Source organism: Stegastes partitus, unplaced genomic scaffold (assembly GCF_000690725.1).
Source record: "Stegastes partitus isolate 25-593 unplaced genomic scaffold, Stegastes_partitus-1.0.2 Scaffold1439, whole genome shotgun sequence".
Lineage (NCBI taxonomy): Eukaryota > Metazoa > Chordata > Actinopteri > Pomacentridae > Stegastes > Stegastes partitus.
The window spans coordinates 16038-35256 of NW_007579170.1; the positions used below are offsets into that span (position 1 = coordinate 16038).

Consider the following 19219-nt stretch of genomic DNA (forward strand, 5'->3'; position numbering starts at 1 on the left):
ATCACAATATTAAGCTTATCTCCAACATGTTAGCAAACTGTTGCATTTTCACACATCCAGCAGACACAGAGAACCATCTGCATGCAAATGCAAAATTCATCGTCTTTTAACCTCGCTTTGAGATATATGACTGTTGCTGCTACATGCTAAATATATTCCCTGGCTAGTTGCTACCTTTGTCTGTCAGTTGGTGCTGGTCAGGCATCATAGAACTGGTTTATCAGAACTTTGCCTTCTGCAGCTGGAGACGAGGAACCAAAACATGTTGTGGGCCAAAAAAAGCAAACAGTGACATGCAAGACACTAAAACAGTCTGAGGAGCTGAGGAGAACTGCAGTTGGGTCATAACTCTATCAATTTGTCACTGAGAGCAACATGTTTTCGGTTACACATTATCATTTGATCCACTCTCAATATAAAAATGCCCCCCAATGAATCGCCACCTTATCGCGGTGGACACGTCTGAGTGTCCCTGTGATCCTGGGAGCTATGTTGTCCGGGGCATTAGCCCCTGGTAGGGTCTCCCAAGGCAAATTGGTCCTGGGGGGAGGGACCAGACAAAGAGCAATTAGGAAGACCTCGATTAACAACAGGAAAAGGAGAGCCACCTGGGAGGAGACCACGGGGCAGACCCAGAACCCACTGGAGGGATTATATCTCTCGGCTGGCCTGGGAACGCCTCGGGATCCCCCAGGCAGAACTGGAAAGTGTTGCCGGGGGGAGGGAAGTCTGGAATGACCTGCTCTGCCTACTGCCCCTGCGACCCGACCCCGGATAAGCGGAAGATAATGGATGGATGGGTGAATATAAAAATATCGATTAGTGCAGCTTTAATGTTCAGTAACTTACTGTTTAATAGTGCCAGTGGTCAAAGCGCTGACAATCCACTGCAGGTCCAGAGTCTTGAAAGGGATCAGGACCAGACTGGTGGTGTTGTCCAGGTCTATGGCACTTTCTGGATACATGACATGATGAGTTGTTCTGCCTCCCACATCCTCCTCGAAGCCTGTGGTGGGAGCCTGGTTCATTCTGCAGGGACACAAGAAGGAGGATTTTGTTTCCGAGCTCGATGTCTCACATTCTCGCTACCCTTTTATTTTGCTATCTTTATCTTCTCATTGACAGTTGAAATTGAGTTTTATTTCACCCACATGCTACAAAGATGGAAAACATTTGGCTTTTGTTATACTAATCCCTTTATTCTACAAAGGGGCTGTAGTAATGGACCATGTGTTTAATTTCTGAGATTCCCTCAAGTGAGCCAAACCACATGGCGCTTAGACACGCAAAGCCAGCCATGAACGCTATTTTGAGGGAAAAAAAATTAAAAAACTGATGTAAAGAAAGAGAAACACAAAAGGCACCATTTGTCCTGCTTCACCATGTTTTGGACGTCCAAACAGCCGTTCAGAACAATCCAGCGTCCATTTAGAGCTCAACAATTACCGCTTGGCAAGCTAGGCGAGGCATTCCCATTATTATGTCCAACAATACTGTCTCAAACCGGAGCAGTAATTGGCGGGAGCATAGTTTGACAGTAGCAGTTGGTTTTGGTCAGTGGTAGAAGGTGACAGAGAAGAAAAATCATGAAGCTGACCCCCCGTGTGACTAGCATCACCTTTTGGAGCACTCCGGTCTGAGCAATTTCATCTTCCTCATTACTGACTCTGGCTTGACAGCTGTATAACAACGTGACATTTCCAGCCAGAGCCTGTCAGGACTCAGAACGACCTGCTGCAAGAAGCTTTCTTTATTGAGGCCAGTAATAGCTGATAAATATTTTTGGCAATTTCATGTTGTGACTTTGCGTATAAGATGTAGCCTATCGGTTTAAAAAATGACCTTGATTTTGCACATTTGAAAATACACCGATAGCTGAAATGTTTGTGCAAAAAAAACCAAACCCAAAAAATGTATGAAATATAAATAGATGCGGTGTAATAAAAGTTGAGAAAATGATTAAACTTAACAACTAATCAGTCACCAACACGGCGAAAAATAGTTTTTTCATTGTCATGCATAGACATTTATACCATTTTCCACTTAAAACATCATCTATTTTCAGATTTCGATAATGAAAACTTTCTGTTTTTACATTGGTAACTCATCTATTGGCACTGGCAAAGGGAACAGGCTGTAAATACAACACTTGCATAGCATAATATTACTTAATTTCACACATCCAGCATGCTCACTCTCATTTTAGCTCTGTTTTGGTCTCTACCAGCGGGGAAAAGTGAGCTCTGCAGATGCTCCATTATGGACCAGCTAACCTTTATTTGTGACCTGTCTTCCCAAAACTATGTTTCTGGACAACTAAGCTGCATTCTTAATTACATTATGAAGAAAATGTCTCACAAACATGTTTCTTATGAATGCATCTTTGACATTCATTGTATTGCTTTCCAGCTGTCTGTCCTTTTCAGCTAACCAATCAGATATCAGATGGGGCAGGACTTGTCACCCTGGTTACCCAGAAAATGAAGTAAAAGCTTCAAACACGTGGAAGAGCCGCATTTTAACTGCAGAGTCAGGTAATAACTGAATGACACCTTTCATATTACACGCAGTGCTATGATATGAACTGCTCAGTTTCTTTCCAAACACATATTTAATCGTCCCAACTCTCTTTCAACCATTAGTGCTCAAGTCAAAAAGGCCTAAAACAACTTAATACACCATTAAAACCAGACATTAGTAGGTTAGAGGTTGTAAAGTCAACTAAATTAGGCATCTAATCAAAAACACGGCTGCAAGGTGGCTCGGTGGTTAGCACTGTTGTCTCGCAGCAAGAAGGTTGCCGGTTCGCGTCCTGGTGGGGGCACTGGGATCTTTCTGCGTGGAGTTTGCATGTTCTCCCCGTGCAGCGTGGGTTCTCTCCGGGTTCTCCGGCTTCCTCCCACACAGTCCAAAAACATGTTGAGGTTAATTGGTGATTCTAAATTGTCCGTAGGTGTGAATGTGAGTGTGCTTGGTTGTCTGTCTCTAAGTGTAGCCCTGTGATAGACTGGTGACCTGTCCAGGTGAACCTGCCTTCACCCTAAGTCAGCTGGGATAGACTCAAGCCCCCCACGACCCTCGTGAGGATAAAGCGGTGTATAGATAATGGATGGATGGAATTTAATCAGCTTATGACAAAGGAGACATGACGAACAGCTGTCTTTAAAACAACAGCTTACTACAGCAGCTGTGGGATGGCAGGAAGGCCAGTTACTGGTGGAGGAGTGTGTGGCGTCACCAGACGTGATTATTATCATCACTGTGCTAAGTATTGTGATACTGCGTCATGAGCTGCAGCGTTTTAGGGAAAAACATATGAACTACATAAGACAAAGATGAGTCGCTTTCAGTCAAAACTCAGAGCACAGACTGTTCAGTCCACTCTTCATCTGAAATCGAGTGTAAGGAGAAGCAGCAACTAGTTTACTGTCCAAGTAATAAATACATTTTTTTTTTCTGTCAGGAAAGTAAAGGCAGATTTCACCAGTTGCTGGATGTTCCTCTGTTGCTCTGAGGAGGTTCATCTAAACCAAAACCAGATTCATGGCTCTGACTGAGCTAAAACTGCAATGTGTGAAAGGAAAGAATTGGTGAGAGGTTTAATGGTGCAATATATCAATAGGAAAAAACATTTTTTTGACAGAACTACATTGGCAGATTTCCTCCTTAATGGTAACTGCAGCATCTGGGAATTTTGAAATTGCTCAACAAATGGATGCCTACAGTGGAGAGCAGATGAAAAAGTACAGCAATGAGGGCCAAGGAACACCATACCACATATAAAATAACATAATGTGAAGAATTCATCACTCCTGCGGCATGTCTTAAGATGTTCTTCATTTGCACCACCTCACTCCGTGTTAGTACTTCAAGGTAACATTAGCTTTTCTTAGCTCTTAATTTACAGTACGCCTCTGCTATTATGTGGCTGTATGGGAGACAACAGCAATCCAAGATTGGGCTTTAATGGAACTTGATACAACTTCAGAATGTTCCTTTTTACTGACACACAAAAGGAAAACAACAATAGACCCTGTCTGTCTTCTTTTTCCCCCTGAAATTCCCTCAAAAACAAACTACATCCCATTTAACACCTTTCACAACAGCTGAAAAGGCACCGTCAAAGCACTTTTCTATCATTTTTTTCCCGTCTCTATCTATCAACAGCTCAAAATTGCGATTCATTTTGAATAAAAGATCGGACATGTCTCTGAACATCTTTTTTCCCCCCTATTATCGGCTCCTCTTTAGATGTGTTGCAGATTGCATACATCTTGACACTCCTCACTACAGGGGTCAGAGCTACCATAATGCAAATCTGTAAAGGGCGCTCCAGAAGCTAACTTAAGTTGCTTCTGTGTGCTTCTTTTTCACTTAATCTTGAGGGTGCGTGTGGTGTCAGCTGCTTTAAGGAGGTGAATATTTCAGACTGGTCTAATCAATATTCAGCTTAAGCTCCCACTGCCCCCTGGCACTGGGAATTTATACCAGATGGACTTGAAACAAACTAAAGCAGATGTATTGCGCCTTTAAAAAAAAAAAAAAAAAAAAGCCCATCTCACCAGCAGGATGGTTTGCTCAAGCACAGGAAACCAAGGCTTTCTACCTGGAATACACAAATACTCTGAATACACAGAACACTGCAGTGAGAGAGAGAAAAAAAAAGATATTTAATGATTAGGACTGACATTTCTGTGCCTATCGAGCTTTTTCTAAAGAATCTGATGTGGCTTTCTGTAATAGATTTGGAGAATCATAAAGCTTAGAAGGTCTGCAGCACTCGAAACCAGGGCAGATGACTCATTCTTAGTCAGAAGGATGAAAATTCAGAGTGGAGGTCTTTTTGTACTGATGCCTAAAATCTTGACCATTGATTTAAAACAGAACTAAAGAAGAATGGAGGCGATATGTGAGAGTAAAGTGCCAGCATTATGAGCGTCAATCAGCCCCTCTCAACTGAAGTGACCCTAAAATACTCCAACATAATGGTCAGATTGAAATGTTGACGTCTCTCAAGTATTCATGTAAATGAGATCCCCCCACCACACACACACACACACACACACACACTCACACACACACTCACACACACACACACACACACACACACACACACACACACACACTCACACACACACACAGATGGTTTTCAGAGTTAAAGCATTTCATTACAAACTGGAGCACTGTTATGTATTTTCAAAGGCGGCTTGACCAAAGATTTACTTTAAAGATCGGCGTGTGAATATTACCAGAGGGCGTCAGATCGGCCAGACAGCGGCGAACACATCAATGATTTCATGTCAGATAGAAAAAGAAGGCGCATTAATGACACATCGCCGAGGCAGATATTTTAAGAGTTTATTAGACTTCATTACATCAGTGTATTATTGCTTGGTTTAATGTCACTCTTGTGCAACAGGCTGGCGTGGCTCTAATATTGCAGCACCTCTGACAATGTGGCTTATCGGCTGCTCCGCGCTTATCTATTCAACTGGCATCACACCTCAGTGGTCGGTTGTTTACGGCTAAAATAAAATTAAACGATACCAGACCTGACCTGACTCTCCCAGAAAACAACAGAGGTTCAAGGTTGGGGGGCTGTCAGATCGTCATTTAATTTCTAATGCTGCATTGAATGATAGTGGGAATAATTAATAATTATGATGACACTGTTACAGCACTGATCAGTGGCTTTATTCGGCACCAGTCCACACAGAGCTGTTAATCCTGTTTTCATTAAGAGCAGAGCCTGTTCTTCACACTCCCTATTTCTTTTAAAGATTAGTGCTGGTTAGGTTAGATTTCTGAGGTTTTTTTTTCCCAAACTATAAAGTAGACGTGGGAGATTTGACCAAGAGGCGTAGGAGGAGAAATGTGAAGCAAACATACTGTGAGGTGAAGAAACAGGTTCATTCCGGTGCTCTCGAATCAAAAGAAAGTTAGTTACTGTCTGGCCTGCGTATCAACATGATCAACAGCAGCAGCAGCGGCGGTGACGCACGGCCTCACTCGCTCAGAGCCCACAGCAACAACTGGTAAACAACTGATTCATAAACCAAAAGATGCAATAAGAAATCTGCGAATACAAATGCAAAATGTCAAGCTGGATGACTGAAATCAAAGAGAGAGGCCTTGAAGTCTGATGCTATTGATCGCGCTCTAAACTCATCTGACTAAAGGTGCAGTCAGACTGTTGATATCTAGATGCTTAGTGTATTTAAATAGTTGGCATATGAAAGATTTACCATCACTCTCTACTTCATCTTCCTTTACCTCTTTCCTGACAAACGTGCACAAGCTTGAATGTGCACAGGACACACTCGGATCAGTTATTTCCTATTTATAGAGTCAGGTCTGCGCACAAACACCGGATGTTTTTCCACCTATTTTAGATATTTTCCCCCCATTAAATGGTCGCTGTCATAGCCGAGCATTCCCATATGTAATACACTGAGAGCTCCTCCATCTTCTAGTTGGCTCCGTAGGCTGTTATTACCCCCATTTAATGGAGCTCCATTATCACCTCATGTATATGGTGGTGTAGCAGGGATTTACAAAAATGAACAAAAGTCCATATTTTGAGGTTGGGGGGGGAATGGAGGTATCATAAATCAGCAGATTTGTGTTTAAATCCCAATTCATACCATAGTTCTGGGTTTATTGTTTTGCTTCAGTCTAATTTTGACTTTCAGTTGGTCTTTTTTTATTTACATTTACCCTGCTTCTTTGCATATTGTGTATACTTGTAATACTATACTAAGACCATTTGAATGATTTTACCATTATATATTTTTTTCTTTCCGTGATGGCAGGTGAGGCCTCCTCTGACCGCACATCACTTCCTGAAAATGTCTCACACAATAGACAGCTAGCAAACTAGGAGATTGACTAAATCTGACAAAATTGTACTATAAGAATCGCATCCTCTATGTTTAGTTACAGTGGCCTTATTGTTGTGTATGTCTTCATATTTACAGTCAAACCAACTGCTGGTTTTGAGATTGAAACTTATTGAGCTGAAGTCTCAAACCTGTGCTCTATCACTTTTCCCTCTGGGACTGTCCTTTTCTTTCTTTTTCTTCTTTTATTTCTTTTTTTTTTTTGGAAAGTGAGAAAAATGTGACGCTGATGAATGATTAATGACATCTTTAATGTCATGGCTGTTTGCCTACCAGCAGGTTGTTTGGACACTATTTGTCTAATTATTATTCATTTGTACTCAAAATGCTCAAAGCCCAGAGCCCCAGTGTTCCATAACCCGGCCCCCGTGCTTCAAGGTGCAGCCAGATCACGCAGCGTGTAATAGCCACCTAACACTTTAAAGGTCAGTGGTATTTCAGTACTGTCTCAATTCTCCACATGCTCGCCAGTTTGCTGCTGTTACCACCCCTCCGCTGTGTAAGCACCGAGTGTGTGTATATTTTCAAAATGCCTTTGCAGTTCCAGCTGACTAATAACCATGATGAGGGATGAACACTGTGTACATTTTTATCAGACGAGTGAAGCAGAGGGGCCCGAATGAGGCAACATTTGAGATGAATTAAAGAAGTCTCAGGTGTAGTTTTAAAGCTTGAGGCTTGGTAATTAACGGGGTGAATACTAAAGTCGTACTCAATGTGCAGCTCAAGGTTGCTTTGAGAACAGTTTGGAACCTCACTCTGCGCTGTAGATGGGTGCAGTTGTCCTGGAACCACAGCTGACATTATCTACCGCCTCTCTCAGTGTGGTCTGATGACATTCCAGCAGTCCAGCTCTGTGGACCAAGCGAGCCAATGAAAGGTTGCCCAATACTCTGCAAGCTTAAGTATGTTGCAATCAGTGCTCGATCCAATAGCTATCCAGTGAAGAGCTAGAAGAGGAAACCCACTGCAGGCTCATCAAAACTTCAATGTTTAGTTCGTTTGCCAGATTTCCAAGTGGGATTAAACACACTTGTACAACCCTCAGTATGCCTTACCTCATACTGCTTGTTAAAGGAGCCCTCAGCTTGTAGAATGTGCAAACACATAATGAGCACTCAGACTTGCTAAGGGAGCACTAATGAATGCTTCCTCATTAGTCCAAAATTATTCATACTCACGGGAAATGTGCATGTTAGCAGTGTGTATAACACCGTTCACCCTTCCTCATGTTGTTATATACAAGCAACACCACGTCCTGAATCATTCTCAGTGGACAAGCCTTCATTTGCCACCACAGCAATCAGATGGTTCTTATAGCTGCTGGAAATCTTTCCTCATGTCTGCACTGGAATTTTGGTCTGCTCCTCTTTGTGGTGATCTCCAGGTGTTTGAGGTCTTTTAGGCTTCCTTGCTCTGGTCTTCAGTTCCTCCACAGATCCTTGATAGGATTCAGGACTCTGGCTGAGCTGCTCCAAAATGTTTATATTGTTTTTGGTTAACTATTTTTTCACTATGTTGGCTGTATGTTTCAGACCATTGTCTTGTTGGAAGGTCCAATGCTTTCTAATTGGACCTTGGAAGGCATTGGACATTGGGACCAAGAAGGACCAAGAAGGTCCCAATGGCAAGCTTTTCTGCAGACTGTCTGATGTTTCCCTCCAGTTTCTTAATTTGGTCATCATTCCTTATGATGCCATTTACTTTGACAAGGTTGCCTGCTCCATCTGCTAAAAACTCCCCCAAAGCATTAGATTCCCACCACCATGCTTGTCTGGGGTTGGATGCCTCGCCAAACAAAAGCCACATCTGTACGTCCATTTTATCTCTGCAAACCAAATAATTCATGACCAAACGCTTTCTTATTTGTCCAGGTGACCTTTTGTTTGTCTGTCTTGGAGAAGTGGCATCCCCCTTGGTTGGTGTCCATGAAGACCAGCGTCGTTCAGTGTCTGACTGAGATGTTGGTACTGTATTTCCTTAGATTCATCAGTATAGTCTTGGTGGCCTGTACCATTCTTTTCAGCACAGGGGTTTGCGTTGGTTTCTTACAATGACCTTTAAGGTTATTTACAGTGTGGAACTCTTTGTACTCTTTGATAATGCCTTGCACTGTGGCTAGTCGCACTTAAAAACACTTGGATGTCACTTTGTAGACTTTCACAAGCTTCTGAACAGCCAAGTTGCTCATTTGGTAACAAACCTTCGTGGTGAGCTCACTGAGCTCTACAGTTTTAGTCATGGCTTGCTGTTGTGCTGCCAAGAACAATCAAACAAAGCAACAAGGATAGCTATGCATTCTGGGGTTTCAGTGCAGCTTTAATTCTTTCTTTAGTTGTTCTTCTTAAATCTTAATTTTTTTTTTTTATCACAAAGCTGATATAGCTACACAGTTTGAGGCTATGGCCAAGCTGTACTTTACTGCTTTTCTCCAACAAGTTTAAAAAGCATTTTTGAGATTGTTGATAGAAAGGACCTGTGCTAGTAGGTTAAAGTAAAGGTCAGTGTTGCCTCCTTTACATCGAGCAGAGCTGCCTCCACTGTTAACCTTTGGCCCGCCGTGATCGAAAAACAATGTAAACTCAGCGACTGCACAACAATACTTTCCTATGCAATAATGACAAAAGATAAATCTTTCCATTCTAACACACAAAACAATATAAACACAATTTGGGTGGGAACAATATTACAGCTTAACAGAGCCTGATCATGAGGATCCATTCTTCTTGTGCTACCGTCACCACGAACTGAAACTGAACTTTAAAAATGCTCCCATGCTCCTTTTCACTACACCTGCATTTATACACATTTCTTCTCATCCTGGTGACCCACCTCTCAAACACCTAGCAACCATGGATCCTTAGAGGTTGCTGGGTTGCAGTCAGATCGAGGTATGTTTCGGATTATATGAAAAACTCCCCACACTCTAATTCATTTCACAAAATGGACATTTAATGGATGTTCCTGACCTTCTTACAGTGCCTGGGTGACACCCATTTGTAGTGCGGGTTGCCCAAGCAGCAAACAAGCCCCTGACCTCCATTGTTCCTCGTATAACCATAACAAATAGTTCCACCGAACAAAGGACAGGACTGATTGCAAAGTGGATTGGGCACCAATGAAAATGGAAGTCTTGATTAGAAATTTTAGCAATGATGACTCTTTAAGGGTACAGCTCTCACTGTGCTGCAGTAATAACAATACGGAGGAGGAGTAATGAAAAAACAAGCATTCAATACTTGATTTTGTGAGCTTCAGGGCGCTGATTACCAACACAAAGTGCAGCTTATCTGCCCTTAGACACAGCTTGTTAATGGGTAAGAGGCACTTGCGAGGAGCTTTCTGGCTGTTCATCGTTCCCCAGGAACTCACCATCATGTTAATAGCACTCTTACAGAGAAAGGAAAAACTTCATTTTCTGACCCTGATAAACGAGTTTAAAGAATATCATTATTGGTTGAGAGGCAGATTCAGAAGACAGCTGAAGGCAGAAAACTTGTGTGAAAATCCTTGTTTTAGAGGCAATTTCAAACAGGGATTGTGAGTCACAAATGCGATGTGCCCACCTTTTACGTCAGCTGGCTTTAAGATCCATCTTAATGAAGTTATTTGCAAGAGCTTACGTTGTCGTGTAGAATATAAGCTTGACTGATCCTCAATTCAGCAGAGTAAATACAAATGATGAGACAATCATACATCTAAGACAGCCTTCTTCTTTTCAAATGAAATCTGTCAGCGTGCCCGTGGAGCATACCGGAGCACCGAGAGAATGTGATCGCAGATAATTTCTGTTCAACAGTGCTATGAAGGATTAAGCTTCATGAGAAATACGACTCCCTATTTATCTACATTTAGAGAGAGCAACATGTCACAAAAATTGCAGTCCGGATGGAGCGCTGTGCTTTAGCATGCTACTCCAGTTTTGTGAAATCTGTACCACACGTTGGGGTGCTTGTTCCAGGATAGTTAGGATGACCTTTTGGCTCAGCACCACGGCTTCACAGCAACTCACATGCTCGCTCTGTCTTTTGTTTCTTCCTTCTCCACTGAGTTGCATTATCTAATTGAATCTCATTTGTTTCTACTGTGGTATTCATGCAAGTAGATATTTGCAATTATAGTTCCTCAACCCTATGCTGCACTTTCTATAATTGCCCATGATTTGAGATAGGCATTCACCAGGCTGGCTTTGTTTGTTGTTCGGTCCAAAACGCTTTCCCTTATCTCCGCTCTCTGTCCGAGCTACAAGAGAGATGAAGTATGATTCCACTATCTCTGTCTTCAACTCCATAAAGTTAGCTGTATTTTCACATTTACTAGATAAAAGCATTGACTTTGCGTCTAAAATGTACTTCTTATCTGCACTGAGAGTGGCTATAGTGTGCACTTGTGCAGCAGATAAGATTCCCAGAACTGTGTTTTTAGTGATCACATGCACTGGCTTATCAGTTATCATGTCTTAGAAGAACACAAAGCATAATTTAAATCTAATTTTACTAAATTTAATGACTTTTCTGTGCTTCACAAACACACCCTTCAGAAAATTTAATCATTCAAACGCTATAGAGCTTACTATTGTCTGTCAAAGGCAGATGGAAAGACTCTTTTTTTGTATGACTCAAATCTATTTTTTCACTGCAATCTGCTGAGCAAACAAGCGGCTTTAGCCGATAGGCCAATGTCGTTCAATATTCATAATAGTCTGTGAAGGAGGCTTTAGAGGATCTGGGTGAATTGCATTGTGGATATGTGAAACATAGTTTTCTTATTCGGCTCACGCTTACAGGACTGTGCTCCCATATCATTTGTGAGTTGATATCATATCATCGTCATTGGTTTAAAACACTTAGTTTGAAAATGAGTGTCATCCACTGTTGCTCACAGTAAGTATCTTCTAAAGCTATCTGGATTATCTAGAAGGCAGTCATTTGTGCAGAAGCAATCTTATGAATACTTGCAGTAGATAACTCAATAACAGATTTCAAAAGGTTATTATGAGAACAATTCAAGGGAATTTCACTTCACTCATTAAGAATTTGCATTTTCCACCCCTGCAGCCTTCAGCTCAATCAACTCATTGGGTCTCAACAAAACCCTGCCTGTTCCACACTACACGGCTTGTTCCTGAATAACTAGGGTGACCTTTTGGCTCAGCACCCCAGCTTCCAACCAAGCATGACTCCAAATGTGATCCTCTGGCTAGAGTAAACAAAAAGCAAGCAGCACATTTCCATACCGTGCTTCTGCAGGAAGCTATTCTGCTAATAGCAAAGTAATAAGTCTTGTCTTGGTGCTGTCCCAGTCATCCGATAATTGAATTGGTAGACAATACCATGCTGCTGTCACAGCGGGGGCTGGAAAAGAAGATAAGTGCGGTAATGTGGCTTTATACGGAGGCAACATGTCACAGCAGGTTGACAAAGCCGTGCTGTGATAAATTAAGAGCCATGCAAGAATGCTGCATGAAATGTGCTTTTGGATATTTAAGAAGACCTCTGGTTACTCTCGTGACAGGATCTTTGTGTCAGTCACATCATCATGAAACCTATTTGCTATTGATCGTAACAGAGTTCTTCTGTCACCCACAGAATCAGTTCGGCGAGTGGTTGTTTCTGCCACTTTCAAAGCATCCTGGCATTTATTCTAGAGGCTCAAACTGCTGTGTCTAGTTTTAAAATGCCACCTGATAGTGGTGTCAGGTTTTTACTATATACTGCCCTGTATTTACCCTCTGAGACATGTGCGATATACGAGTGGTGAATTGTATAGTTCCTACGATGGAATGAAAGGTTTTGCTTGTGGTATGTACACCAACTTCAGCTGACAGTCCTACAGATGTGAAAATTACTGCTGTGTGACTGCAGAGATGATGCAAAAATGATGATAATTGCTAAGTGTTAGAAATCTAAATTTGCTGCTCACTGTAGGCTAAACTACTTCCTGTCTGTAACTGTATAATAAATGAATGGATTTTAGAGTCTTGTCTTTTGATTAAAATTAATACTTTTGAATTTGTTGTAGTCAACAAAAACATCATCAGAAGTTGTGTGTGTGTGTGTGTGTTTTATAGACTTCTCTTTTTGGTTCTTGAAGATGTTTCACCTTCTTCAGTCCTATCTGACTCATGAAGAGTCCCAGGTACATCTTGTCACTAATGTGATTTAGCATAATCATATTTCTGCAATGACTTTTAATCTTTTAGTTACCTCTCCTTGCTAAAATGTTTTTAGTGATCACATACATCAGCTTATCAATTACTACCTTAGAGGAAAAAAAATCACAATTTAAACCTACCTTTACGAACCTGAAGTGTTTTGTTTTGTTTTCTTTGCTATGATAGTTCCTTAACCTTCTGTTGCCCTTTCTATTACATATAATTGATCATGATTTGAGACAAACCTTCACCAAACCTGTTGTGTTTGTTATTGTCCAAATCATTCTCCCTTATCTCTGTTTGTGTCCAAGCTACAGGAGAGTTATTCCATCATCTCTGTCTTCAACTCCATAAAGTTAGCCGTATTTTTACATTTACAAGATAAAACTGTTGAGTTGTGTCTAAAATCTACTTCTTATCTACAGTGGACGTGGGCATAGTGTGAACTTCATTCTCTTGAGATGAAATGTTTTAAGCAAAAGAAACAACAACAACAGCAACAACAAAAACATAATTTCAATCTAATTTTATAACCAGAGTGGTGTCACAGTGATTCACAAATATACCCTTTATAACATTTCATTATTCAAAAGGCACAGAGGTTTCTGTTGTCTGTCAAAAGCAGATGGAAAGTCTCCTTTTATGACTCAAATCTATTTTTCCACTGCAATCTGCTGAGCAAACAAGAGGCTTTAGCCGATAGGCCAATGTCGTTCAATATTCATAATAATCCATAAAGGAGGCTTTAGAGGATATGGGTGAATTGCACTGCGGATATTTGAAATGCATTGTTTTTTTTTTAAGTCTCACATTCACAGGACTGTGTGTTCCCAAATCATTATTGGGTCGATATCATATCAATGTCATTGCTTTAAAACTTTAAGTTCAAAAATGAGAATCATCTGCTGTTGCTCCCAGTAAATAATAATTATTGTTACGATTACTGATAACAACAACAACAACAACAACAACAACAACAACAATAATAACAATAATAACAATAATAACAATAATAATAATAATCTGTAAGGGATTCATTTTTGTGCAGAATCAATCTTTGGACACTGACTGATTTTTATTCCCATGGAGTAGATAAGTAGCTGCAGACTAGTCTTTACATTTGTTTAATAATAGAACAATTCAAGAGAATATCACCCCACTCTTTAGGAATTTGCATATTCCACCCCTGCAGTCTTCAGCTCGATAAACACATCAATTCTTATTCTGAGTTTCAACTTATCCTGCCAATGCAGAGTCAAATCTGTGGCTTGTCTAGCCTGAAGATACCGCATGGACAGTGTCTGAGTGAGAATGTTTATTTACCCTTTGACATCCAAATTAGCTTAATTTTTTATCATAAAGCCAGCAGTTTTGCAGAACAGAACACGCCCACAATCCCTCCGAGAAAATCTCCTTGTCGTGTTTTCCATCTTTTCCAATTCTTTCTCTGCCGAGCTGCAATTGGTGTGACAGATTATAGAGAGCGACAAACTCCGCTCTTGTTTTCTGCTGCCCGGAGGCACGAGATAAACATTTGAATATTCAAACTCTACTGTTTTCATCTGCTGCTTTGTTAAAATAATTTTCTCAAATGTTTATTGAGTGCAGAACAAGGATGTGGGAAGTGAAATCTCCAGCCGCACCTTTCAGCTCAGCGCAGGCCAAGACGAAGCAGGAAGAAGTGTGTCGGAGACGGTGTTAATGAGTGCTACAGTGGCAAGATAGAATAAAGGCGTACAGTCACAAAGAGCCTTGAAATACTGACTAAAAGTTAGGAGCGAATTGAATGAAATAAGTTCAGCAGGTTCAGTTCGGTGAAAGCTAAATATATGAGCCTTTCAGGTCACCGAGACACAGAGTGTGCTGCTAAAAGCCATGTTTGATTCAAACCATGCCCTCACTCCCTGCTGCCTCTCTATAGTCCAGCTCTGAACAAAGGTAAAAATAACCCTAAAGATCTTTATTCAAAAAGCTCCTGACATGACCAGCGTTGATAAAGCGTCAGTAAAAATTCAGCATTCTACCTGTCAGGACACTATTCTAATAATTGTCTGTGTGACTTTCTTAGTATAAAGAAAAATAATGTCCTAATTCCAGCTTAATTGAATGTGAATATTTGCTGCTTATCCTAATCTTCTTTCACTGCTAATTGCACGACACTGAGTTGTGGACTGTTGATCAGACAGAACAAGTACTTTGAACACACTCAGTTAGGCAAGAGAGCACACAAGTCAAAGTTAAATCATTTCTTAGACATCATTTGACTTGTTTCCTGGTCCAACTTTCAGCGACTGCAGCTGCCGCTATTGTATGAACTGTGTCACTGTGTCCCAAACGTTTGGTCGTAATCTTTCAGTTTTACCTCTGAAGTGGTAGGAATATTCTTTCTAAAATGTCTGATCGTCTAAGTGCTCCAGTCTCTTGCCTTCACTGTGTTTCCAAGTTCTTACATTATTCTTTGATATAAATGGCGTCTTTACGTTTCTGGTTGAGTTGGTGTCATCTAAAACTGAAGTCACCTGTGGTGTCCCTCAGGAGTCCAAAGTGGGACCAACATCTTTTAATGTGTTTATGCTGCCACTGGAAATCATCATGAGAGCACCAAATTCATACCTATGCTGATGATACACAGTTATACATTTCTTTTTCACTGGATGACCCAAGTGACAAACTGTCTTGTTGCTCAAAAAAAATCTTACATAAAATGTTCTGCAGCTTAACAGCAACAAAACTGAGGTGCTCAGCTTAATGCTTATTTAAAAAAGCTGGCACTCGTAAAGTAAAGAACCTCTGTGCCATCTTTGATTGTTAATCCTAGCTCAGAAACATGCATTTTACAATCTCAGAAATAACACCCGCATGCACATATTCCTGTTTACTGGTGCTTCAAAGAAACCTTGAAACAGATCTCAGATGTCAAACCTCAAAATGCAACATCTTCCCACCAAAACTAAACACAGAGAGCATGATGTTTTAAAGGCTTTTAGTATTTAAATCTCTTAATAACCAAGCTTTAATATTATTTGATTTACTAGTTAGGCACGCCCAATCTCCATCCCTAAGATCCTCTAACGCTCTCCCAGAGTAGAACTAAGACATATGGAGATGCTGCATTCGGAGTCACCTGGAAGACAGTTCCAGAAGACTTCTGAGCATCTAGTTCAGCAGACAATGTCAAACAAAATCTTCAAACTCATCGTTTAACACTTGTGTGTATGTAGTGTTTATGTACTTTCAATGTACTGGTGTTAGATCTATTTATTATTTTTATTATGGACTTTGGTATTGTATCACATTATTGTCTCACTATTACTTTTATTTTTTCCATTTAATTCTATTTTCTTTTGGAGTTGCACCTGCTGTATAAACTGTTATTATTATTTATTAAACATGTGAAAATGAGACAAAATATAAGAAACTCAACTTTTAATCGAAAATCATAAAAGTCAGTCTGTTGTCAGTGACAAAAACAAGTCAATATAATAGAAAAACCATGTGTGACTGTATTGCTTTCAAAATGAGACCACAGGCTGAAGTGTTAACTGACCTTATGATGAAATCACTAGAGTCAATCAGGCCGCCGTAATGGGAGCCCTTGAGGTTCCCAGAGTTCCCCACCACGGCGCAGGTCCTGCAGCGCTCGGGGCTGGCGTCCATGTAAAGCACCTCATCAGGGATGACTTGGAACAGCTCCTCCACAACTTCAGTGAAGTTGGCCGGCTGCCTCTCCGACTGCAACCACTGGTGACAGAGCACAGACAGGCCTCAGAGAGAGCCACGGCTCCAGGGCCACTTTAAGCAGAAGTGATTGAACAAGGGCAGCGGAGCTCGAGACACCTAGCGCATTTCTAAAATAACCCTCTGGGCGGCTTAGCTCCGTTTGCGGGGGCTCTTTTGGTCTGGCCTGTTTTTGGTGGCTTTGAACTCGGAGAGACAGCAAATAAATGTAGGAATGTGTGTGCACTGTATGCTGCTATATAGCCAGAAATACTGACTGGACATTGAATGGACACATGAGTTTCAATGGAGAGCTTTAGTGACTCACGGTGTAAAAATCATGAAGAAGGCTTTTCCATCACATTAATGTCCAACAAAATATTACTTACAGTATACAGATTTTTCTTTTATCATACTATATCTTTAATATCATATTCATATCTGAACAAAATCCGATTACTCAACATACCCCAGACAATGACCTAATGAAACCTTTCCCTCACAGAAATTACATTTAGCCATTAACATGTAAGCTTTGACAGCTCATTGGAAGAAAGGGCCTGGGTACACCTGGAGGTCATACCCTTCCCTTGCAGCAGCGCAGGCCCAACCATCTGGCCGAGCTACCGTAGATATGCGACACTTGCCTCATCAAGCTCTCTGTGAGGAGCATTTCCTGAAATGAGTAGTGACAGGAGGCAACCTTGCAGTAATTTTTCTATTCTTGCCTCTAATTGGACATGGTGTGAGGTGAATGTGGGAATACCTAAGGCACTGGATGCCTTCCAGACAAGGTAGGATAACTGTGTGACATAAATTTTGTGAATGGGCTTTTCTAATTTAAGGAGCTGCACTTTAATAATAGGGTGTACATAAAGTACAGTATATATTGGTTTGATAGAATTCAATTAAGGCTGGTATGCAATTAGTTATGAAGCTGTCAAGAGTCCCAAATTACAACAAACTGGATTTAAACAAGAAATCTTCTTTAAAGCAGTTCTAGCATATAGCAACCGAGGCTCATTTTGATGATTGGTGTGTTTTATGGTCCCCGTGTGGCCTGATGTCGGTGGTTACATACTTTTTTGATAAATGGAAATATCAGTAAATAATAGTAATAATCTGCCTTTCCTGTCGCTCAGAATCAAGTGGTTCTCTCTCAAGCTGCCATTTAGCAGTGACACTCAGAAATCATGCTGGTGACAAAATCCATCTTGGAAGAGGCAGAGATAAGAGTTCCTCCACTGACAGCGCTGTCAGATAGTTGTGTTCGAGCAGAGACAACAGCAAATTTAATCTGGAGCTCGGTATTTGTCAGATTAGACTTCAAAAACTTCAACAGACTGACTATGCATTTACATAGTGTATTACCTTTAAGTAGATTGGAATAAGAATTTGCAGAGTGTTTCATCATCACAACAAAACCAGCATAGACGTAAACATCAGTATTTAGAACACGTGGAACTCATTGTGCCTGAATTAAGTGTTTTCCTTTACATAAATAAAGACGTTTCCATCATAACTTGATGCAGGCACAAATTGGTGCATAAAAATTCACCAGCATGCTGTAAATGAAGTGTTTGTTGCTCAAAATCCTCCGGAGGAAGATTCCCAAACTCCCTGCTTAATGCGTCCCCCCCAGTGTTCAAATGAAACCTACACCCATGAACAGCACTAGGACCAGGTGGCTGTAAAAGAAGCACTCTAGTGAATTACGAGCAGCAGACACTCCAGTAAGTTATTTATTCTGCAGGAATGGTTCAACATGAAGGTGAATGTTTCATTTACTTAGTTTTTGTACAGAATAAACAGAGCAGTAACATGTTAACCAGGAGGTCCTCAGATGTTGTTGGTGTCTACAGGCTGCGACCTCTGAACAGAGCGAGGCCAAATGTTTCCAGTCCTTGCGCAAACCAGGGTTAATGACCTCCTGGATGTAGCTCCAAGCATAGCATGCAGACACAAAAACCCAACTTCTGTGCTCTTTCCAGACACGGGATATGTGTCATTCTGACGGCATTACGTGGTAGCATAAGCAGTGCACGTCGGCTCAAGCTTCTATGTGTCAGCTCACCTGTCTGATGTGGAGAAAAGTCCACAGTGTGACCTGCTGTTAGATCCTGACTTGATCCTGTTTCCATGTCATGTTTAAGTTATAATTATAGATAATTAATGAAGTTAGCACTGTTACTCATGCATAAATCTGTCACTTTGGAGATGCTCTTATGGATCCTGCTGAAGGTATTTAATAAACTCATATGACTCAAACTAAACTTAATCTTAATCTAGTCTTGATTATTGGAGACTTCTAGTCTGCACTGTGTTGAAGGTGACACAGAAATGTTTCTATGATCGATCTACTAAGATCCACAAGTACAAAAACATTACCAGGGTGCTCGTTAAGGTGCCAAATTCAAATTAAAGCCGCAAGCGGCGATGGACGGGTCCT

General features: G+C 40.9%; 1 protein-coding gene across 1 annotated transcript in view; it reads right to left on the reverse strand.

Annotated features, from left to right (window-relative positions):
* Positions 1-19219, reverse strand: part of LOC103370538 (CMP-N-acetylneuraminate-beta-galactosamide-alpha-2,3-sialyltransferase 1) — an 81555-nt gene that overhangs the window by 9272 nt on the left and 53064 nt on the right. Inside the window, exons 3-4 of the mRNA XM_008299631.1 lie at positions 16601-16794; positions 850-1029 (exon numbers count right to left, since the gene is read on the reverse strand). Coding sequence (XP_008297853.1) covers positions 850-1029; positions 16601-16794 — 374 coding nt within the window. The remainder of the gene's footprint in view (positions 1-849; positions 1030-16600; positions 16795-19219) is intronic.